Source organism: Phaethon aethereus, assembly GCF_964289735.1.
Source record: "Phaethon aethereus genome assembly, chromosome: 12".
Taxonomy (NCBI): Eukaryota; Metazoa; Chordata; class Aves; order Phaethontiformes; family Phaethontidae; genus Phaethon; species Phaethon aethereus.
In genome coordinates, this window is record NC_138588.1 from 20,678,941 (window position 1) to 20,704,594 (window position 25,654).

Genomic DNA, 25,654 nt, shown 5'->3' on the forward strand with positions numbered 1-25,654 from the left:
GATATACAGAGTTTTATTTAATCGGGTTTACTATTTACAATTGAGATCACTTTCACATACTACCTTGCTACTCTACATGGCTACGTTGTTTCCAATCCAATTTAAGATCTACAGTTTAACAGCTCACTCAACACATAAAACCGCTCTTCATAGAAAAATGAAATATTTCATTATAGAACAGTAGTGCATACATTATACTCCTGAAAAGCCAGCTTGTATTTTAAACCACTATGTTTGAAAAATTCGATCTCTGAAGGTCAAAGCTGCAGTCACATGATCCTAAAATTTTGGTTAGTGTTGTGGATTTTTTTTTTTTTTTTTTTTTTACAATTTTATATATAAAGTATACTGGACTTAAGTTTTTTTGTTTTTTTGTTTGTTTTTTTTTTTTTAAAGTGACACTGGTGAGGGGCAAGATTAAAATATTTCTTCTCAAATTAAATACAGCTGGCTTCCTTTGTACAGCTTTGGCCAAAAAAGTTCCATGTAGTGAAGGTTTAAGAAATCCTCTCTCTATATGCAAGAATCAGCCAGTTAATGATTAGAGGTAATCTACCAAAATAGGCACATATCCTCTGGCTTTCATATTAACCGAATGACACCTAACTTGCAAATGGTTCTGAAATTAGAAAGTTTACTAGTATACTAAAACATTTAGATACATGACTAGCTGGCTAAAACAGTGAAAGTCACAGGTAATTATATGGGTGTGTGTAAAGCTGAGTTGTTTTGCCCTTCACCAGTGTACAGTACGGTTGTCCTCACCTGTGAAAGGTATGCTTTGACTAAGCTTAGGGCAAGAAAGCTATTGCAGTAGACCTGGCCCATTCACCTTCCACATAAGTGAGATAAGATTGCACTGCGTGTTCGCATTCTCTTCTAGGCATAGGTTCCGCCAGTGATGAGAAGTTCGTAGGCAGGATCCCGACTCCTCCTACATAGTACTATACAGGCACACAACATGCCCAGAAGCTATGGAGAAAAAAAAAGAAAACAAGCTGAGTACAAAGAAGGTAGAAGAGATTTAACCTCAGCACAGAAACTGTCAGCATGCTTCGAAAGACTGTAACTATCCACAAGGTAAACAGCAACAAATGCATTGTTCTTGAAAAAGCTTCATTTCCTGCTGCAGAAAGCAAGGGCCATGAACTGCAGCCTTATTTTCTTGGAAGATTGTCTTGAACATCTTTAACGAAAGTGGTTTTTTTGGTCAGCCACTGTTATTCTGCCTCAATGATTCAGATGGAAGAAATTACTTTTTTTTTTTTTAAAGAAAGATATAGATTTTTAGATACCGTATCTGGTATGAAAAATCAAAGTGAAATTCAAATGCATTATCCTCTAATCGCTATGATGAGAAAGCAAAACTTCAGAGTTTTACAAAACTACTTCACTGCTGAAATATCTTTCAAATGTGCAATCTCTGTTAACATGTCATAGTAGAAAGCTTAAGTCCAATGTGAATTACTCACTTTTAGATGTTTTCCTGCTATTAAAATTCACAGTACCATGACTGTGCTGGCAAGTTTGCCAGGAATTTAGGGTATGATTACCCAGCATACATTTACAAGACTTAAATCAGATGAATGTAATCAGGGATATAAAGCACAGTATTTTACAGAAGTTGCATGTTTACTGAAGGTAGAATAAGACTGTACAAACTGAAAAAAAAAATAAAGTATATTGTTCTATGGCCTACAGTAATTGGCAATAACTTCTAGTAAGGTAAAAGATTGTATTGAGTTGATCACAGGCATAGAAGTTTATTCACAGATGCAAATATTTCAAGTGGCTCCTGCTACAGCTCTGGATTATAAAGCATCACCCAGAAGGTAAATGACTTTCTAAAAAGGCCCCAAAACAAACCACCCCCAAAAACCCTCGAACAGAAAGCAAACAAGAACAAAATGGGTGAGCTGACAACCAAGTGTAAAGCTTCTTCGTTGATACAGCAAAAACCCAGTGACTAAAACACAGCACTGGAATGAAAAGGAGAACTACTCACATTTTTAATAGAGTCTGATGCAAACATCACATTCTAACAAGTTTCAAAACTAAATGATGGTACATACAACATAGTACTCAAGTCTGCTGAAAGACTGAAAAGAGAATGTTTTAAAAAACCCTAAGACTAAATAAGCAGTGATTAAAGAGAGGCATGATGAAATTCTAGTATGAGCTTTTAACTTCCTGGAACGGAGCAAGCTGTAAAGTTGAACAGTATTCCTTGTCTTGAGTGCATTTTGGATCTATAGCAGAAACCAGCTCAGGTTCAAAAAAGCATATGGGAGAGTAACCCTGAGTATGGCACTTCAGCCTGTTGGTAAAAACAGCACCTTTCTTCACTTTCCAGCAGTACTTGGGTGGTTCCAGTTCACAGGTTAACTTCCAAATATATATTATATTCATGTCAGAATAAGAGAAAAAACACATAGTTACATGAGAGAGAGACCTTCTAAGTGAGGAGATGATATCCACAATTAAAAAAAACTCAAGTTAGACTTGTGAGATGCAGAGTTTATGGTAATTGCCAGTGGGTACACAACTTGGAAGAAGGCTTGCAGCCTGCTAGTACAAAAACTTCATCTTTTTCCCTGTTCAAAACAAGGATAACGTGAACACCGTGCTGCAGACAAACACCTCCTTTAGTCATTTGCTATAATTCATTCTAGTCAGGTATTTCAAATAAATAAAAGTAGTTCCATCACATTTACAGTTATTCACACAAAGATAATCCTGGTCAATGACTCACTCAAGACATTTGATTTATACAGTTGTGTAAAATCTGAAACAATCGGGTACTGTGCTAGGAACTCACGTAATCAATCAACTTTTGAGCTACTATTTAAACCATTTGTATCCTTTAGGAGACCAGTGAGTGTATTCCTACAATTCATTGTAAACATGGAAGTAATCCCTGTATTTCAACTTTCTCTACAGAAATTTAGTGTGTAATTTCTAAAAATATACTAGCACCTCAAATGTTTTCTAAGGCATTTGATTCTGTTTTATTTTCAGTTGCTACTTAATGTTGTGAACAAAAATATTTTACAGGTCTCTTGATCCATGCATCCCCCTCTTCTTCAACTTCCAGAAAAGTTTAGACACATCCCGCACAGTCAAAGTTTGGTTTTGGGTTCTTTTTGTGTGTGGGTTTTGTGGTGTAGGGTTTGGGGTTTTTTTTGTGTGGGTTTTTTTGGTAAGATTTGCCTGCTAGCAGTAACTATATTCAGTTTGCTTTTACCAAACCTGTTTGCCTTTTTTTTTTTTTAAAAAACAACAACAACAAAAAAATCTCACTGGCTCTATATATATGCCAAGCTTAGTACCTTGTAAATGATCACTTACTACAAAAGATATCTTTGAGTATGAACTGTGTAGCTAATCAAGCAGCACTTCTACTGCACTACAATACCTTTGCTCCCTTCATTTTGCCTCTTATTTATTAATAGTTCTGTGCTGTCACTGTGGTGGAGACCAGGGAACTATTGCACAGTGCCAAGATCCCCATGGTAACTGAAACATGAACATACCCAAAAATTACTTCTATGCAGCAATGACTTTCCACAAATTCCTAGCCTTGCAAAAATTCTACTCAGTCTTTTCATTTTAAAGAAATTACTGAAGGCTAAACTGGTTGAATGTACCAAGTAATAAACTCTGGGCAGCCTTGCTGCATAACATACGAAATAACAATCGGTTCAGAGCAGACTCTATGCAGCGAGTATAGGAAAGGTAGTAAAAGTCACCAAAAGGTAAGACAAACATAATTATTCCTCTAAGTTTACAGGACACGGGCTAGGTTACAGGCCATTCACTGAAGTTTACATTCTTACCTCCATTTCAATTAGCCCACAGACTATTTTGTTGAGAATCAGGAGAAGTACAGAAATTCTGTATTACAAATAAGAGGATGTCACAACTTAAGACATAAGTTGCAGGAGATAAATAATAAAACAGTTTGAATGCTGTTTAGTATCAACTTGACTGAAACTAATGTCTTTTTAAAACACGTGAATGTACAACCATTTGAACTGTGGAGCAAAGATACAAGAATATGACCTCTGACAGACTTAAATGTGATTACCACTCAGTGAATATTACTAAACAGAAATTTAAAGGGTATTCCCAACACCCTGTATTCTATAGTTGTCTTTATTCATTTTCTAAACAGGTAATCATGTAGCTTGTTTTAACATTAAAGTTAAAAATTTCAAAATGCTATACTGCAGCACGAGCAAAGAAATTTCTCTGATGTTCTGATTTTCCTGACAAACTGTTTATACAATATGTACCTTCTGCCAATACCTTGATTACCGACATGTGGAGACAAATCCAAGAGCATCCACTGCAGAGAGGATACAACTAACATGCTTGCCTAGAATTGATGAGCCAGGAAAAACAGAAGGATGCAAGCAGCCACATCTCCATTGCAAGCACGTGTCAGAAATTCTGGCCCGATCCCAGAGAGGGTTATAACTGTGCTGCTTTTTGGGGTGGACCCGTTAATCAACCTGCACACTCCAAAGCTAGGAAAAATGCCTCCTCTTGGGATCCAGCTCACCCAGCCTCATAACATGGTTTTTTTTTTTCCCTACGTAAAAAAATCTGCCAGAGTAACCATGGTTGTGGTAAACACCTTCGTTTACGTTACACAGCTATATTTCAATGTTCAAGAGATTAAATACTGCTTTAACAGTTAAAGTTTTAAGAATGAAATTAAAAATACCTTCCTTCAGAAGACCGAGCACAAGATGTCATCAAATTTAAAGTTCCATAGCTGGTTCTGGACAGTTCAACAATATCACTGTATACAGTGTTACCTATGAGTATATCCTTGTTGCACAGGAATAGAAATTTAACCATATTTTCACAAGACTCTTTGCAAAAGATTATTTACCTTCAAACATACAATCCAGCTCAAAACCTGCTTTTGAAAACAGAAGTGGCTAAACCACCTGACTCAATAGGTACAATGTTTTCTGAATTCAAATTAAGGGCACAAAAGGGCACAAAAGTTAACTTTGAAGTAAGTTTTTAAGTCTCTTGGGATTCAGCATATGTACATTTATCAGAGGCCGTAACATTGCCACAGTCTGAAAATATGATTATGTACTAAGCCTGTCAAAATTGACGAGCGTTCAAAATTCCTATTTTTACAGATATGTTTAGAAGACAGTCTTAGTCTTTTTAAAAAATCTAAATAAATACGCATTAGTCTCTTTCCCCAGTTTCTTTTTATGACCAGGGTAATTGTAACAATTAAGGTTATGTGGGAGACAACCTGTGCTCAATTTTAAGTAAGCACTGTGTCCAGTTTATAGTTTTTTTTTTTGGTTTTTTTTTTTTTTTGCTTAAGTCCAGAAAGCAAGAAATCTTCACGACACAATGCAAAGCTCAGTTGAACCAGAGCAGAGTGTGCTATCAAAAACCCCGGTCTTGACATTATGTGTATGCCATGAAGCACAGTTAAGCTGACGTACCTCTAAAATGGCATGAAGTATGAGCTATCTGCTTTGAAGTCGGAAATGAAATACTATGCAAATTCTTCAAGTGTTAAATGCCATCAGAGCACATTCATGATACTTAATACATAGATAGTTAGTTTTCAAGAAGTAATTTACCACTTACATTCTAGTAATTATTGCATGTAACATGACTGTTCAGCTATCTTCAAATCTAATAGAATATACATCCACACAGCAGTAGTTTTTAGACCACACAAGGTTGAGAAGTTTCTCTGTTAAAGTGGTTAGATCCTTTTGACTGATGTTCATTTATCCCCCAAACCAAGTAGGGACTAAAGCGGTCATCATCCTGTGCATACCTGTAATAAGCTGGACCGTAGTTTAGAATTTCATTTGAGAAAAATGTTACAGCTAAAGAATATTCTCTTACCTGAATAGCAGCAAATGCTAGTGCTGCCCAGATGACATACATCATGATCTCTTGAAGCTTCTTTACAACCAGAGCCTCACACCCCTGAAACAAGTAGACTTCTTACATATCCATTTTGCAACCACGTTTAGGCACACCAAGAAAATGCCAAAAGCATCGAACAGGGCAGAAAGACAATCCAAACACTAAAAAAAGTCATTACTTAGTATACCACAGACAAAAAAAGAGGAAAGAGAGCGTTTCCACCCCTCCCCCAACCCATATTTATCTCCTGTTAAAGCAAATACACCCAAGACTTCATGCTCCCACTAAAAAGAAAATTAAGTGACTGTCAGCAAAAGCACATGGCTACCTAAGTTTATACTTCGGCTATCTTACCTCAGAATAAAGGTCCATTGGGCGGGTCAAACTGCCAGTACAATTGCTGAGGGCTGCTTTGCAACAGCTAAGCGGCACACTGTTATTTTTAGTTTGTTTGAACCAGACAGTATTCTCCCAGTCTGAATAGTTATGGATCCCACAGCAGCGCAGCTGCAAAAACATGCAGGTAAAAAGCCAATGTGTTTATCAGTCAAGAAGTGGGATGAGACAGCAATTCTAACTGCAATACCAAGAACACAAGCATATTAAGATTAGGCTACCTTTGTTCCTCGAGTAACCCAACTTATTTGACAGTTACGTAAGCAAACCATAGACCAAATGTATTGTAAAGGGGCCTATAGCCCCTCAGCATTTAAGATACTCCTTATAAGATGCAGACTTGAAATGCCAGTTCATGGGGAACATTTGACAACCCACTTTTCCCTCATGCCTCCCAGATAAGACAAAAGCTTTATTTTTGGCTTGGAACAGCTCTATCCTTAAAGCTTGCAACAGATACTTGGAAAAAACCTTTGCTTTCTGGACATAGGTTCTGACACGAACCTGCGTTTACTCTTCTCACATAACTGTGGTGCAGAATTAAAGTTCATTTTATATAGTCACATGCCTATGTGGCCACGTTAGAAAGCCTTCAGGAATGAACCCATTAAAAATAAATACAGTTCCATTCTGCTGAGAGCTCATACTCTATTGCAGTCCTTGAGTTTTCTTGCGTACACTGCCGCCTCAAAGAGAGGTACTACCCTAGGCGTCAATGTACCAGCTTCTTGTCCATTCCCCCTTTCAGGGGGGATGTTAAGCAAGGTACTAATTAGTAGTATGACCGATTTTAATGCATTAGCCATTTAATGTCATGGAATCATAGGCTGGAAGGAACCTCAAGAATCATCTGGTCCAACCTTTCTTGGCAAAAGAAAATATGTAAGTACCAAATGACTTTTTAAAATTGATGCAATTTTAAGAAGATTGAAAGCTCCTGAATCTTCCTTAAATCTCATTGGTTCTTTTAGCCTCAAATCCAGAAGCTTGCGACACTAGCTTTCAGCTAGAATCAAGAACACTTTCCCCCCCCAGCATGTTCTAGATAAATCTGTGCGGATGTGAGAAAATTCTGCAATGTTCCCTTGCAGAAAAATACGTAAGTACTAAATATTTGAATCCAAACACCGATTCATAGACAGCCAGTTACATACAATGCACCTCCCCATCTACAATGCTGTAATTGTACCGATTTTAACCAAGTTAGCCAATTGGTCAATAAACAGCTCATTTCCTGGATTTGTCAGAACGGAGGAAGATATGCTGCACAAGTAGCAGAGCACCACGGCAGCTGTGATTTAAGGACAGAAAAATTCCCACATGTCTCACAGTCTCACCTGCCTCTGTACATAGTCAATAGCACGACTGGCTGCATCAGGATTTGTCCCATTGTACCCATTGTATACTTTGCGAATGCTGTGATCAACTTCATCCTCCACCTGTGAAGTATTAAGAAAGCATCTACATTAGCACACCAACAGAAGTAGTTGGCATAAAGTAGTAGTCTAGGTAAAATCATTTCACTTCTAATTCCAGCAATTCAGGAAACCAAGGTAATCCCCTATCATCTGAAATTAGCATACTTTGGTGGTACAACTTCTTAAAGTTTTAACTTCACTCTTGCAAAGATGTTGCTAGCTTGCAGCTAATGGCCAAGAAAAAAACAAGCAACTATCTCCTGTAAGATTTTAGACAAAGAAGCTTCGCAATGCATATCGGAACAGAAATTGCTTTCACTATGGCACTGTGGCAGACATTCCATGAAGTTAAGGGCTCTCCATAAGAGCATGCCTTTCCACTTCCTACTCCTCTTTCAAAGTTCCAAACCAAAACCGGTATAACCATCTGGGCTAACTTGTTCCCTTCGGGACTACAAGGATATCAGTAAGTCATACCACCTGCTCTCCCCATTCTGATTGAAGCAAAGGTAAATACTCAAAGCTGAGGTCTTTCGGCTGACTATTCTACCCTACAGCCACCAAGCTCTCTGTTCAGTCCCAGGCCCCCACACTTCCTGAGAAACGTTGATGGCAGTACATTGCACATAGCAACAGCTACTGGAATAGCTCCTAAAGCTACTGTGGATGAATCAAGCTGCTAAAGATGCTGTCAATTATATGTGTTAGAAATGGATACCACCCAAGAATCATCGCTTGTCCCCCAAAAGGCATCTTATAATTCCCATTTTGAAGGAAAACTTATGAGAACCTTTTAAGTAACAATATGCTTTGCTGTAAACGGTTACTTAAATGCACAGAAAGTTTGATGTAGCTAAACATTTGTACAAAACTAAGATTAGCTCTGAATTTTTTTCTTCCTATCATATTCAACCGGAATTACGTGCAAGCAATGTAATCTTAGGGCTGAGCATTAACTAAGTATGCATATTCTTTAGATTTGCAAGTTACAGTAGGAAGGTCTTGCCAACACATCATTCCCTTAAATACTTTAAGGGAGGAATATTCTGCAGCAATAGCACAAGCTTCATTCCCCACCCACCCAGCAATGCTGGTTCTCTTTACAAGTCAATCTGTATCAAGACAGATATGAATAACAGTCAGTTTAGCCTGCACAGGCAACTTGTTTCAGACTAGCTTAACATCAACTGTTCGATGATTTAACTAATGTGATTTACAACTCTGATTCAAACAACAAAACAGCTGTTCAATTTGTCATACAGGTTTAAGTCATTTATTGCAGTGCTTGCTTGTATATAATTTGGCTTATGGTTCAATTAGGGCAACATTATGCCTGAAAGCCATGCAAATAACACACGAGGCAGTCACTAGCTCTAGCTAACTGGCAGTGAACTACTCCACCCGGCGTGGGGCGGGGGGGAACCAAACACAAACCAGTAAGTCCTCAACCAACTGACAGCCTGTTTAATCCCTACCACCATTTACAAAACCCCTTACTTTTAATGATAAGGAACAATGCTAGCAGACTCTGCAGCAGGTAAGTCTATCACAGTATGACCTTGGCATGCTTCACATTGTTCTGAAAGAGTCCGAATTGGACCTACGCACACGAGGTTTACAGAGGCATGTTGGAAAATTTAGCGATCTTAAGATCGGTCATTGTGCCTTAACTTAAAAAGGCACAATGCCACTTCCCTGAGACAACTTTATACTCAGTGTCATGTCATACCAACAGTTTTGATGAACAGCTGCCATGACTTCAATCTTTCCTTTTGTTTGTAAAGTTTTGTTCAGAAGTTTGTACAGTTAACACTAAAGTCATTCTAGCATGACTTGGGTGCCTTTTTAAAAAACAAAAAAACCAAAACCCCACAGATCTATACATGCCATGTCAGAAACAAAGGAACAAAATTAGCAAAGCACAGAGCTGCCTTATTTATCCTGGCAAAAATAATCAGAAGTCTAAGCAGATTTCACCTCCCAGTTCACTAGTAATAAATACAACTTATTTCTGACACTCCTGTTGTACTTGAAAACAATAGTTTAAGATGCTAAGTACTGCAGGGTAGTAGAAAACTGACATTTTTACTAACAAAACCTGTCTGTCCTTTCAAAACATTTAAGATTTAATTTTCAAATACTGACTCCCACAAATGGCTTAACGTAAGACCATGCTGCCACCACCTTCCCTCTTCCCCCAAGCTCTGACCCTGCATTACCTATGGCTGCGAAACTGTATGGCAGCAAGATAAAAATGACAGGCAACAGAACATGCAGCCGGGAGCAATGCAATTTAAGTGTTTCAAGTGTGTAATTTCAGAAGGGCTAGGGAAAAGCTCTATGCATCTGCTTTTATCTGCTCTGAATGCTGCTAACTTGGAAAGAGCAAGCCACTTTAAGACTGCAACACAGAAGTAAGCAAGCTGACCACAGCTTAGTCCAGATCAGAATCACAGTAATTCCTGAATAACTATACTGTAATATGCTACGCCTCTGCAAGTATTGCAGCAGAAGGCAACCATTCAACTTAACACGTAAGAACTCAACATGTTTCCCATTCTCCAGGAACTGTGCTGCTCTCCTCAGTTGCTTCCAAGCCCTACTTCCACTACAAGCTTAAGAGTCCCAAATGATCTTCTCTGTGCAATGCTAAGATACCAGAAATCAAATGTAGACCATGAGAAAAATACACCCTGAATTTAAGCATTGCCGATAGAGCATTTCCTTTGACGCTCTATCCTATTTAACTGTTATTAAGCCAGATTTATAATGCAGAGTTCAAGGTCCTCTTGTTAGCTGCTTACTCAAGGCAGCCTTCCTTTGCAAACCAAACAAAAACTCTGGATTTTTACTTAATGGTTGTCTCACTGTTTCCTCCAGGATAGGAGAAGCAAGCAAGAAGGATAGACTACTGAACAAGACAGACCTATGCTGTTTATATAAGCACAGAAGGCCAAAGAAAGGTAAATGGTGTTGTAGTTCAGCTTGCTAGTAAGGTATCACTGGAGCGTTCTATAATGCGATCATACTACGCATCACAGCTAAAAATGCCTTTCCTGCTAATTTTTTGGCAAAAGTTTAGATGCAGACGTAACAAAAACCAGTGAAACTGTGCACGTTACAAACTTCCTTTCTTCAAGCTACTTTCTCTAATACCATGTGGTGTATTTCTGCCACATATTATGCTATTAGAAACACAATTAATTTCATTTTTGTGGTCCTGTTTCTTAATTTCCATTAAACAAACAGTGGGAGAAGCCATTTCTTTAGCCATAATCCTTGTCAACAACCTGTATAAAGCTAGACAGTATACATTAACACATTCAATCTATTTGATTTTATTATTATGCAGTGTTAGTTTGTGTACCAAAACACAGGACAACTTTTAAGTTATTGCATACCAAAACAATACACTCTATGTTCAAATGTTGTGTAACCTAAATCATTCACAAAGTCAAAGCATAAATTAATTAGAAGACCATTTGGAAAATGGAAAAGTACCAATTACCGTGACTCCCCTGTACTGTTCAACTGTTAATGACATGTTCAGCCAGTTTCTTGCCTATGAGAAAACTTTCTGCTTTACTTTGAAGAATATTGATGTTCTAAATTTTAAGACATTCATATCTCAAATTAACCCACTCAGAGGTGTGGTTTTATTCCCTTAATAAATACCCATTAACAGTTTTACAGAATCAAAGACAGTAAAGACTACACCTCTGCACTTTTGTCACAGTTCACAAGAAAGCATTTACGGCAGCTGAGAAGTTATTACCTTTGCTCTGTAAATGTATCCAAGAACGACCACAACAACTTCAGTGATAAAAACCAAGAGTAGGATGATCACAAACTGTAAAATACAATCAAGAGTGTTTGTGCAAATAGTTTTACCCACTTACTTTCAAAAAGTCTTCCATCTTCATATAGATTTTGCTATTTAAAGTAATTTTGCAGGCAAGGTTTTGATTTAATAGGTAGCTTAAAGCAGGCAATTGAGTTGACCAAGTGAGCCCAGAATTAACTTCATTCAAGAAACTTTAGCATATATAGCTCGGTGAACCAAGTAATACGAAGCTGCCCATCTAGGCAAGTGCTGATCATTAGGACTGAAAATACCATACTGGACTGCTTTAATCAAGTGTTCTCTCAATCTTCTTTCCATTAGGTAAATAGGAAAGTCGCATCAAAGAAACTACCCAGGCTGTTACTAGGAGTGTTAGATGGACTAAGGGAATGTTTCTCCAGATTAAGCCCTGTAACAACTGACAGAGACAGCAAGCTATGCATTTGTCTTGGTATATTTAAGAGCACTTTAAAATAAACTGTTGAAGAAGTCTACACAGCATCCAACAAAAAAACACCACCACCCCTGTGGGGACAGTTTAAATACTGGCCTCTCTTCTCACCTATCTAATTCTCAACCTGCAATTACAGTTAAAATGCTTGGAAACACATGGCATAAAATACTGCCAACAAAGTGTCCAAATTAAGCCATAAAGAAAAATATTTGGGCATCGTAACAACCCTCAGTTACCCTCGATGCAACATACTAAAATCAGGAAGGCCCCTGTATCACCTTTCTCTGTCCAATTGCAGCTTTTCAACCAGAACACATAAAAGTGAGATTTAAAAACTATTACGACTTAATCATATGGTTTTCAATTTTTTAAAATGACATGACCACAGTTCTAAAAAAGGCAAAACTGAGGAGCCTTCTGCTGCCAGAACTGGCTAATTTAACACCATTATTCAGAACAGAAAATTGAAATAAGGTGTTCCTAACAAAATATAAGGGGAAAATATTTAAGGCCATAAAATGAGATTAGAACAAACTTTTAAAAAAATATTTTAGAAGTCTATTAAAAGGGGAGACAGGCAAATATACAACAAGCAAACACCATCATATAAAAACTCTGCAACTTACCGTAGCAAGTCCACAGCGACTTTCTCGAATTGTCGCACAGCACCCAATAAGTCCAATAATAAAAAGAAGCGTTCCCACAGCTATGATAATAACTGCTGGAATTAGTGTGTAGACATCTTCAAAGAAGTGATCGTAGTCATCATACGTGATGAACACATAGGCTCCCACATAGCACAGTATGCCTGCTGCTGCCTACAATAGACACAATAACGTGGTAAGTTTCTTTAACACCAAACCCTCCTTTCACCAAGGCTACTTTGCCACAATGATTTTACCAAACACCATGAAGTAGTCTTCCTCAGAAATTAGGGGATTTTAAAATTTAGACATCTGTGGTTGGTTTGAGCATACGTTTATTAGGAACGTCTCAAATGGAGGCTAGCCAGTAGTTTTCAAAGTACATTTCATCCAGGCAGATTTAGTTTTAACTACACTATGGAAGCCTTCTGAGGCATGTAGTCAAGAAATGAGGGTAACCATGCTATGAACACCAACATCTTGCTCCCTGTTCTCAAACACTTCCTTCCCATGCTGTCAACTAAACTTTCTACATAGTCTAACATCCACAAACTGTCTCATACTTTTGAGAACAGGATTCCAGCCCATCCAAGCAGCAAATTAGTTGCTATTCAACAGCTTTTCAGAACACGCATGCAGTTCTTTTATCTGCCATTATTCACCTACTACTTACTCTTCCATTTTGCAGATTACCATCTACGATTTAATGATAGAACAGAATAGATACACACATGGCAAACTTCAACTTCTGCTAGGGAAACATGAACTGCTAGAAACAACAGGCTTTTTGAAGCATTCACAGCACTGGAAAATCCGATTGTAACCAACAAAGCAGGTTAGGAACAAAGATAAAACACCAATTATTAAGAGACAGAACCTAGAGACACATACTACAAAACTTTCAAGATGTTCTCAGAAGGATCATTGTACAAAATGGTCTTTATTGAACAAACAAAAAATAATTTGAAGGTACTGCAAGTAAGACCAGTAGGATGGATCTGCCGCTACATAGATTAAAAACACTAAGACAAAGCACTTAAATCAGTCCACTATGACCTTACTTCCCCATACAGCTACAGGGATCCCAACACATCAATACCTTCATTGACTTTAAGCTGAGCAGACCTAGTAGAGGACAGACAGTTGTTCCTTGAGGAGCCAGCTAACATTTATTTCAAAATAAAAGGTCCTTAGACATTTGTAAAGCAAAAATTGATTTCAGAACTTCCTTCACACTTGCTGCAGAATGCAACAGTCCTGCTTCATATTAAAATGAAGCATTTATGTTCAATTCATTTGCAATGGGGGACAATATAATTTGAATATTTCATGACATACTTTTCTGGCATCCCAATACAAAACTAAGCTAAAACAATCCACTCGGAAGATGCAACAGCTAAGCTATGATCTGGGAAATTTCATTTTGCTGTAAAGAGTATTGTCCTCATTACAATCCAATCCATACCCTGGACACAAGAGTTCACTCAGCTGGAATATTCCACACTTCAGCTCTGATCTGAGAAAGAACACTGCAGGCTGCCTCCAGTCCTCCTTTCACGCTCGGTGGCCTTATAACTACCACTACGCTGCAAAGAGAAGGGTGGACAGACACAGATATAGCTAGTTCCAGTAGAAATAATGCTATAAGAATGGGTCATACTATTGTAGAATCAAAGAATCGATTAATAATTCAGCCCAGGACGGACCTCAGGAGATCATTTAGTGCAATTTCCTGTTCAAAGCAGGGTCAACAAAGAATTCAGACCAGGTTGCTCAAGGCTTTGTCCAAAGTCTTGGAAGATCTAAGGTTGGAGATTCCACAGCCTCCCTGGGCAACCTGTTCAGTGTGGCACAGAACAAGACTCACCATAAAACGACTGGCACCTAGTATTTCAACCCTGTTTGCTACGATGTACTAGATGTACTGCAATATTACTGCAACTATTTCCTATAAAACAATACTGCATGAATACTACTAGAATAATACTTTACATATGGAATATCTACTGCAGCACTTCGTTAGAGAAACGCTAAGTAAAAGAAAAAGGTATTAAGAGCCAGCTCAAAAGGAGCATCAGTTCTGCATGGATTTGAGCAATGTGTTTCACCTCCCTCTACCTCCGTTTCTGCAGCGAAGGTGTGTACTCCGCAGGAATCTTAAAAGCATCCAGGAGGCTCACATTTGTCCAGTAAAAGGTGCTATGTAGATACAACGGCAGTGAAACTGAAAATTCAGTAACAAAGACCAACAGCAAGACATCTTCTCCAGACAAGAAAATCTGAAGTGAACAAGCTGTTACAAAATCGCCCCTTTGCATTAAAGATGTTGAAATGCTAATCCAACTATACAAGTCCTGCCACGTTAGGTACAACACAGCAAAATGCAGATGTACAATTTGTGTACACAAAGCAAAGACTCAAAGTAGTGTCACCGAACAATGGAATTACATTAACTGTTGCCTAGCAATGAAGCGTGTGAACGACAGGACAGCGATGCAATCTCCCATTTCTAAGAACTAAAATGCTCCTTAGAAATTTGGTGTACTGCAAGGTGGCAGATGAAAGACACAGCTGTGGCTGGCATCAGGCACAGAAAACATACCACAAAACTGAAGTCAGAACCATTTCTGAACTCTTCTGAACATTTGTCCTTCTCCGTTGTGTGAAATTTAAATGGCTTCCTTATTTTTGAAGGAAAGTCTGGTTCATAAACTCCATGAGCATATATATCTAAAGAATATATTTGAAACAAAAAAGTTCAATATTTCAAAAACCTGTCTACATGTGTCGGCTTTCCTTCCCTACTTCAAGAAGCATGCGCATTTTAAGAAATTTTGCTCTTCCACTGTTATGCCAGACAAGTGTAGAGATTATATATTATCTCAGAAACTAGGAAAAGCCACACTGTGCTTGTTAAATAAAATTTAATATTTTGTAATGACTATTGGAAAGGCAGGTTTCTCTTTAGACTTCTCAGATTAAAGCAGCCTGGTCTGAAGATTTCACTAAATCCTTTCCACATGTGGTTCTATAATGACTAATCAGCCATGACAGCATTTGGCCTTAGGTTTTGCTTCTAAAGGCAGCTGCGGAGCTGGTGTTTCTGTGGAAGAAGCTACAGAATTTTGGGAACAGCAGTGTGCATTCATATGTCTGTAAACCTTGTACTAGAACAATGAGGAAGTTGAAGATGAAAAAGTTGCATCGACTTGATGAGGTGACCATACCCTTAAAAATTACTGCCATCTCTTCCTCAGAACCACATCAAGAAGTAATCTTCTGGAGAGGGGGCGGACCTGGAAGCAAAGGTGCCTATGAAGATTAAAATTTCTTTCCTGTGTATCACAGTTAAACACTCTTTTTGAACAGGTACAATACCTCGTCTATCACAGAACAATGAAAACAGCAATAATACACAGCCAGTTTACAGAAAAACAGGTTTCGAATGCCTTCCCTTTTCCTTTCACATCACAACCACGTGACGCTTAGTATTTCCTTCAGCCTGCTCTAAACCAGGAAAGGGGGAGGTCTCCAAATGAGCATTTTAGCTGGGATTAGGAAAGTGCTTTTGAAGCAATCCTCTTTGCTCATCTTCTGATGGTTTTTCACTTACTACCTTCTGGTTTGCATCACTGAATAGTCTTAGGAGCATGTAACAGGACTCACCTGGGATGAGACTAGACCACAAGATAAGTGCATTTACTACACTAACTGCTAATAGGCATTCAGTTGATGGGACCAGACTAGCCTGAAGTCATTCCTCCCTCCCCACAAGTCAGTGGTTTCAACATCTGGTCCTCAGCACAACTAGGTTTTGTTCCACCTCCATAGTCCCATATTATATGTTAATGTAAATAAAGCATAAAGACTGTGATGACAGATAAAGAACTAGTTTTACCTAAACAAAGTATGCAATCTATATTGATCAGTGCTGCACCAGTTAAATGCACATTTATTACCTGTTGCAAACCAAGCATGAAGTTGAACGTGTGCTTTTTGAAGAAAACAAAACCAAACCCCAAAACAGAACCATGTGCTTAAATTGTTTGCCTCAAGAAGGGAATCATCAAGAGAAACTGAAATCTGTATCACAAGTAAAGACACAGGACAGTTAAAAAAAAATCATAACATAATCCAAACCTCAATGCTTAATACTCTGCAGAGTAAACAGTAAACGTGCAGAAGTCCAAACTCGCTTAAGTCAAAGACGTTTGACTAAAAAGCTACCACATTCTCAATCGTGCATTTCCTATGGTTAAACAGAAGCCAAATACACAAACTGCACAAAGTTCAAATAAGTCTTCGATAAACAGGGCTCGAAGGAAGAATTCTCAAACTTAATCTGCTCAAGGCTCTGAATAGAGATGGCAGCAGCTCCTGAACCTGTGCCAGGTCACATGCATGCGCTAGGGAGATGACTGGTTATTCAGCATTCACACGTCCTTTCAGAGTTGCTTGCATTTAACTTGTAGTACCCAACCTGAAGTGGCATACTCTTACTTTAGGATGAATTAACCTTTAAAAAGACTGCCAAGACAAGTACAGTCAATGAAGACAGTTTGTTTCAAAAGGCTTCAACAATTAGGCATCCTTTTCATCAGAGGAAAAATTTAAAAATACCTACACCTCTTCTACTTCAGAAAAAGCTCGATATTGGTGCTTTGGCACAGGCCTCTAAGGACTTATTAAAAGCCAAACAAGCGTGCAAAGAACTGGAGGGAAAACTCAAAGATCTAATGACACAATGACACACGCAATGATAAACATCGCTCAAAGCATTATAGGCAAGCATATTTAAAATTATGGGTTCTTGGAGCGAGTGAACTTCCCCCCCATGTTTGGGTTAGTATACTAAGGTGCCTATGAAGATTAAAACTTCTTTCCCGTATATCAGCCTCTTAAGCCTGTGCCTATTCCACAAAGTCAGCTTTCTACTTTTCACATACACTGAGGTCACCATCACACACTGTCTAGACGCACTTGAAACAGTTTCAAGTTTGTTTTTCTCTGTTGTTGTGGATTTTTTTTTTTTGTTTAGGGTTTGGGGTTTTTTTTTGTTTTGTTTTGTTTTTTTCTAAGTAAGCTGCAAACACACACCAAGAACTGTTTTCATCTTTTCAATAATGCTCACACACTGCAGCAGTTCGAAAGCTAAAATTTTGGCTAGCTAAAAGAGGACTGGTAAGTAAGTTATTTAAACTACTTGTTCTGTTGATCTTTTATTTATCAACCATGGACACTGCAGCTCCATTTACAAACTAATGCTTCCTTATACTACCCTACTAATGTTGCTCACAGACAGACCTGATGAAAACTTGTCCAAAGATTTTATACCTTTACAAATCATTGTATATTACTTTTGCTACTTACCTTGCTACTGCATTTTCTTTACTTCGGGACCACAATAGACCCCACAAAAAAGAGGGTTTTGAAATTTTTTTTTGGTACTCTTTCAATTAACTAAGCCAAAGAATAGTGTTTGTCCCTTTAAAAATCTGCATTTTATTCACTGTTTAAAGTAAAATACATATTCTGAACAGGAATATGGTGGTAGCAGCAAAGTATTGTATGTTAGGAGTTAACACACCTGATGTCCTGTTAGGCAAGAGGAATATTTCACCATTTTGGTATGGACACCTACTTATAAATTCCTACTAGTGCCAAGTTTAACACTGCTGATGGGTAAATTTGGGTAGTAATACAGGTACCACCCTAAACCCAATTATTGGTCATTCCACTACTAAAACATCTTTCAAGACTGGGATTGGAAAATACACCTATGGTATATCCACATAGAGTATCTGCATAGTCTTCAAAAAAAGCAGCAAAAACAGAGAAAAAATATCCCACACTAACAGTCCATCACCTTTTCTGTCTGGATCCTGTCCTAGGATCACCTTCCCAACCTGTGTATTGCTTTCCTTACGTTAAACTTCAGCATATTTTTGTTTTCACTGCCTTTCTAGTCTGATGCAAACATGCTTTTAAAAAAACAAAACACCTCCCCCCAAACAAACAAACAAACAACCACCACCCCACCATACACTCCAGGAGAGGTTTTTTGAGGGTCTACAGTTGTATCGGTTTCATTCTTTCAACAGTTACTTTTGTCCCTGCATACCAATGCCTGAACATTTCCTACACAGTGGTATTGTGATTTGCCACCCAATTTTTAGGTTTCTTAGCACAGCATCTCAAAAAGTGTTTTTCACACTACTTCTCCATTATTTGGCTGCTACGGTATTTCTGACATTTTCGATTCTCTCCAACACTAGAGTATTCATAGCCTAACTGCTGTCAGACGGAGAAAGAGTTTTCCTGATCTGCTGCTTTAAGTTTTTCTTTTAGCTTTCTGTCCTTCAAAACCTAGTTCCTCAGTTTTAATGTCAAAGGCCCTATAGGATGTCTCTGCTGTTCATTTCTCTCTTACATTCTTTTCAGCACTTTGCTAATCCGTATCTCCCCCTCCAAAACAAATACACATCCATACTTGACATTATTTTCCCTACTTGCTTAAACTGGTGCACACGCACCTTAAAAACCACTTCCTGACACTCTTCTAATTTGTTCTCATCAATAATAATAATTTAACTGGAACACTGAGCTGTAATTGTCTCACAAAATCCTTTGGGAGAAGAAAACCTGCAATTCCATTCAACTTGGTAACATAGTTAGAAATATTTTAAAGGCTTACAAAACAAAGCCATGTAAAATTCAAATAAGCCAGACCGCTTTGCCTACACTAGCCAAATTCAATTCTGTAACACTATGCATAAAATCCTCCAATTCAAATGCTTTTGCAGCTAAAGCAAAAGGCTGAGCTAGGCTGCTTTTGCATTTGACATTACATATTTTAAGTATCACTAATTGCAAGAAGCAGTGCACCAGCAGACTGAGGTATGTGGTTTTTTTTAAAACTAGAAAAGATGTTAACAATATAGCCATTCTTTTACACCTATTTAATCATTAGGGTTGTAACTTGACCTGGTGCTGCTCCACTGTTTCCAGATTCCTTGCCCAGCATGAAAACGATGATGATTACTCCATGCTATGAGGTTTCACCAGGTAAAGCAATACTTCAAATTCCACGTACTACTCAAAGATATCACATTTAGCTTTGTAAGTTGCTTTTGCTTCAGTTAGGTATTAGCTCTACTTTTAGGCACAAGACCAGATGCAGAAATATCCTGAAAAATCTCAGGGAAATATTTGAAACTCATCCTGCAAAGAAACATAAATGATATTACCATGTTACTTAAAAGCAAATCAAAGTCTTACTAAAAATCAGGGCCTGGCCCATGCTTGCCACCTGAAAGTTCAGTCCAAATATTGTAATAAACATCACTCAGAGAGGGCACGCCACTTCCACTGCTTTAGATCCTAATTTTTGGTTAAAAAATGAATTTTCTTTTAATGCATGGGATTCTAATCCATTCCAGTCCTGAAAATACACTCACTTCACTATCATAGCAGCAGAAGCACAAGACATTCAACTTTGATATCCAGAAGCGACTGTCCTTCAAGACAAACAAAACTTCAGGCAAGTAATCCCTGACAGGTAGCCTTTGGGATCATCTGTCAATTATAGTCTTTAATCACCAAAAAACTCTCAAGAAGTTTCTTCATTACCCTAGCTTTTCAAGTCCAGATCAGAAATAATTCCCAACCACCCAGTAAAACAGAAAAATTACTTGGCTTATTCCCATGTGTAAGAGGAAGTGAGATCTACTTTTTCATTTTACTGCTAAATTTCAGAAATTTCCCGTTGCTGCATTTTCTTTCTTCTTTTCCACCAGAAACCCAAAACACACTACATACACATTGATAGCTACAGCTCCTTTTAAGGATTTTTAAGGATGCACAGAGAGTTCCTGTAAGATAATACTACGCAATTTCTAATACTATGGTGAGCATGCATAAGTTGTAAAGTGAGCACAGAATTGTAGAAAGCATTCCTGCTGTACAGAACTGAAGCCCTGAGATTTCTCTAAACAATCATACCAAAGAATGTTTTATAACAGCTTAATCAAATGAACTGTAAAATTAACGATTTCAAGTCAGTTAATTCTAAGAGCAACTTTAAAAGTTAGTTTGTAACTACTGAATTGAAAGTATCACAAGAAGCAGAGTTCACTCCTTTTCTTAAGGACCAGGACACACAGGTGAAGAAAAAAACCTGAAAGCAAGCAGAGGCTATTAGGTACTGTTTTAGCAGAGCAAGCTGTCAAAGCACATATATTCTTTGGCAATATAAAATAGACAGACTCCCTTTTCTGAAGCAAGACTACAAGCATCTCTGAGTATTTTATCCTGCTACCCTATACCCTAACCATAAGCCTGAAAACATTCCCTAGCATTTTTGTCTTCACCTCATTTCTTCAAACTCCTTTCACTGAATTATGCAAGTCAGCCTATGAAGCCTTAGATTAAGAGTTCACAAAATAAACACATCTGGCAGTAATCTTTAGATATCTGTTCCAAGTAAATTTATTTCTTCCTCTTTCAAATCAATGCAGACTTGTACTTTAACAAAAGTTTTTTTTAAAAAAAGGCTATTCTCAAATACTTTATGATAATCTTTTATTTGTAATGGGTCATAGTCAACATTTCACCTTCAAGATATAAAAAAAATGTTCAGATTATCAACTACTACTTTAACTTTTTTTTTGTAAGACTAGTTTAATAATTTCCTGTCATACCAGTCCTTCTAATCTTTCCCCACTGGAAAAAACCACCAACCCCACACCACATCCTAAATCCTCAGACAGATTCATCAGTGTTGGAATTTACACTCCACCAAAAACAGTTCTGAGAATAGATCTACTAGAAGTTTCATTATTTTACTTCTAAAATCTCATCTTTCACATCACAATTACTTCCTATGCAATACCTTTCCTTAAGGAAAAGGACTTAGCATCATCTAAATGAAAATGAAGTCACTAGTCAACCAAATAAATCTCGTGCAAACTTAAGACAAGCTAAAGGCCAACTGAAGGATCGCTTTTGCTTTGCCATTCGTCATATCTACTCCAAAACTAATTCATAACAATAAAACACTAAGAAGCGTATTAATCTGATCTGTATTTCTCTGATCTTTCCAAGAAAGGAACGTTGTAACTGATGCTTCTTATTACGCTTCTTTGTAAAGTACCTTTGGGCTTAAGCACTCTACCAAATTATCCCAAATTCAAGTAAATGTTTTATGCAAGATCTGTATCATGCTATTCTTGATGACTGCTACTCATGATGCTGTTTCCCTACAGTACTTTGTTCTTAAGGCTATGCTAAGCGATAGTTTTTGTACGGTCATAATTTTCATAGACATGCTATGTGTCTACAGTAGATGTACTCGATGCTTGTCACCCATGCAAATACAACTCAGCTAAACTGTCAAAGTACCACACCTTGGAAAGGTGCGTAAAGCCCATCCAGTTTTCTATACGACAGAATAACTATATGATAGATATATGATCGCTATCAAGCAACAGGACAAGAGGATAGGGCCTCAAGCTGCGACAGGGGAAGGTTTAGATTTCGTATTAGGAAAAATTTCTTCACCGAAATGGTTGTCAAGCATTGGAACTGGCTGCCCAGGGAAGTGGCTGAGTCACCATCTCTGAAGGTATTTAAAAGATGTGTAGATGTGGTGCTTAAGGACATGGTTTGGTGGTGGACTTCGCAGTGCTAGGTTAACAGCTGGACGTGACCTTAAAGGTCTTTTCCAGCCTAAGTGATTCTATGGTAAACTAGCACCTGTCCTGCTGTGAGCAGACGACAGCTTCCGCAGCCCATTTTCTTAAAAAAAAAAAAAAATCCTGTAGTAATTGTTAACATGTAGGAATGTACAGTAATACAAGAATTTAACAGGATGTGAAAACAGTTTTCATAAGACTATACAGAAAAAAGATGACTTTTTAATAGTGTCAACTAGAAAATTTATTATGTAGCACAAGTCTTCCCAAAAGGAGATGAACTTGCAGAATCACTGGCAAACTGAGTGGAGTTTGTATTATTACAGTCAGCAATCATAGATGATGAATGAGTGGGTATGGCTATGACCTGTCAGCAAGCTTGATCTGCCTTTTTCAGAAGTTTTTTTTTTTAAATTTCTCTCAAGAAGTTATACCCTAGACTACAGAATGTAACAGAAACATCTCCGCTTTTTCTTCAGAAGTGATAATTTTCAGAATGTCTCGCATTCATAAAGCGACTGCCAAAGCACTCTGAACATTCTCATCCTCCCACAAATATGAGACCTATGGTCGAAGCAAGGGGAGTTATAATTCGCTTTGATCAGCTACTCTTGCAGAACTTTAGATAGCAAACTATGCAGAAGCAACTTGCTATTACTACAGATGACCATGAAGATGATGATGATCTTGACATGCAAGATTTATCTATGATCCCCTATAGAGACCTATTAAATTTATAAAAGCAATTAAAAGAGGTTTCAAAGTTACTTGACCAATTATAGGCAGTTACCTATTGTCAAGTCTCAGTGGAAATCTGGATGCTCTAATTATAAAAATTGGAACTACGTATGAATGACAAGAAAAAGATATCTGTAACAGCACAAAAGCAATTAGTCAACTAGATGGGCACCAAATGTTAACAGTCAGCTCAGTTCACAAATGAAACATGCTAAATCAAGAGTTGAAATTCTTCTCTCTCTTTTGCCATTTAAAAATGAAGATACGCTACTTTTGATGAAAGTACGTAGGTTTCTTCTTTTCAGGCTGTAGCTTGCTAAAGACCGGAAAAACATCGATTTTTGTAATCCTCACTTCTAGAAAGCCTGCCTCATTGTACATGCAGCTGATGAGCAGTAAGGTCATTCCAGCACAAGCAACCCAGTTACCCATCCACCAAAAAGCTATCCGCAAAAGTTGATTTCTTAGGCTGGAGACGGTTTACAGAATACAAGATTGGTGACATTTTAATTTGACATGAAGTCCATCTTCTCGAAATACAATCTGTCCATTTACAATTAAGTCAAGCTTGCCTCAAAAAAAGAAGTCACTGAAAATTGTAAAGCTCTAGATTCGGCATTACGCAAAAGAACTTTGTACCCAGCAGTGCTTAAGCTGAATAATGAAAAAAAGTGCAATTAAATACTAAATGCATCAAATAATAAAGAATACCTTTCAAATATATAAAATATGAAAACTATCACTAAGTTTTCAGAGTGGGGGAGAAACTACATACAGAATTTGTGTTCATTTATTCAAAACAGACCCTAATTTATATCAGCAACTAAAGAAAAATCTACTTCAAGATGCCATCAAAAACGCAACTCACAACAACTACATGTCCAGCCAAAAACTTGAAGTATGACGTAGAAGCTATTAAATAGCTTTTTCAATGCCACGTGCAACTATACATGTAACAAAAAGCCACACCCAACAAAGCAGACTCCAAACAAGCCTCTGTACTAAAAAAAATTGATGTACCTACCTCATACTTCAAAAATAAAGAATGGAACCTATACACTTCAATCAAAACTACAGACTCCTGATATGCACCACTTACGCACCACTTTGACTTTAAGTCAAATACGCCTCACATTTACTGCTCATCTCTTTGAGCAACTGCATACACAAATGCTGGTGAGACTGCATTTTCCCTGACCATGATTCATTTTTAGGCACCCATGGGAGGCATTCCTTTGTAAAAATTTAGACAAGAACATTTATCCTGTAACACTTGTTAGATTTCCTGTGGCTTTCAATATTAAATTAACTAGATATATATAGCTACATTTTTATGTTCTAATATCTTGTTACCCACTATTACTTTTTCAAAGCTGCAATCTTTGAACAGCTGGGACAAGAGATCTTCTGTTCCTGGAGCTGGGATTAGAGGATGAGAAATGTGGTAGCTAAATGCAAAAAAGGAATTCTTAAAGTCTACAAAATATTCTTTAATTTAGAGTTATGTTGCTCTGACAGGCCAGTTATTACAGTGAATATAACGCCAAGCTACAGCCTGTATGTCCTTCCTGAGAGATTTTTGTTCCACCAACCCGGGTAAGCTTTTGTCTTACTTGCCACAGCTATAGTTGTGGCACGTTTAAGCGACACATAAGTACCACGATGCAACTGTGATTACTGGATGAAGTGAAACTTAAGACTTGCTTTTGGACAACTAAGTTATATCTCTCTCTCCTAATCTTCTGTTAAAAACACGAGGAAGAAAACGGTGCTCCATACTTACCACTAAACATTCAGGACAAACGTCCTTAAAGCAGAAGGCCTGAAACTAGATGGCCATAACAGCTCTACAAAAATTAAACTGGCAGAGACCCGAGAACCTCAATAATGCAACTGAAGCTGTATTCAATTACACAAGCGTCCCTACTTCAAGAGCTCTAACGGTCGTTAAACCTTTATTGCCAGGCTACTGAGACGACAGATTCAGCTTCAAACTTTGGGGGTGGGGGAGTGGACTGGGAGGGAAGGGACTGCGCACACCGCTAAAACACGCGTCCCCGCGAAGGGGCACAAAGACGCCTGTTAAACAGAAAGCGTTTACATACGAACTGAACCGGCGAGGCGGCACGGGGTGGGGGGTCCCCAGCTGCTGCCGTACGTGAGCGAGGACCACACAGCGGCGAGGCGGCCCGGGCCGGGCCCGCAGTGCCCGCAGGGCCGGGCCTCGCGTCACGGCCTGCCCGGGCCCTCCCCTCACCGCACGGCTGAGGGAGAGGCAGCCCCGCGCCCGCAGACCCTCACCCTCCCCAGCCGCCCCCGAGCTCACCCAGAAGATAAGGTTAAGGAAGACCAGGACGGTTTTGGAGGAGGTGATGCCGCACTGCCCCATCGCGCCTGCCGCTGCCGCCCCTCAGCCTCCGGCCGCGCGCCTCCTCTCAGCTCCCCTGTGCTCTGCTCCGCTCCGCCCCGCCACCGGCCCCGCCCCACGTGACCCAGACAAGCCGAGGCGGCGGCGCGGGGAGCCTAAGATGGCGGCCGTTTGCGTC

At 38.5% G+C, this 25,654-nt stretch overlaps 1 protein-coding gene across 3 annotated transcripts; it reads right to left on the minus strand.

Moving 5' to 3' along the window:
• Positions 1 to 25,497, minus strand: TSPAN3 (tetraspanin 3; the record flags this gene model as incomplete). Of its 3 annotated transcripts, XM_082005394.1 has the most annotated exons (7): positions 1 to 972; positions 5,899 to 5,982; positions 6,277 to 6,429; positions 7,656 to 7,757; positions 11,512 to 11,586; positions 12,661 to 12,852; positions 25,435 to 25,497. In XM_082005394.1, the coding sequence occupies 7 exons, from the start codon at positions 25,495 to 25,497 to the stop codon at positions 880 to 882; spliced, it is 762 nt and encodes a 253-aa protein (XP_081861520.1). In that variant the 3' UTR covers positions 1 to 879. The 3 variants fall into 3 exon arrangements, with proteins under 3 accessions (XP_081861520.1, XP_081861522.1, XP_081861521.1); XM_082005396.1 differs by lacking the exon at positions 12,661 to 12,852; XM_082005395.1 differs by lacking the exon at positions 11,512 to 11,586.
• Positions 25,498 to 25,654: the final 157 nt, after the last annotated feature.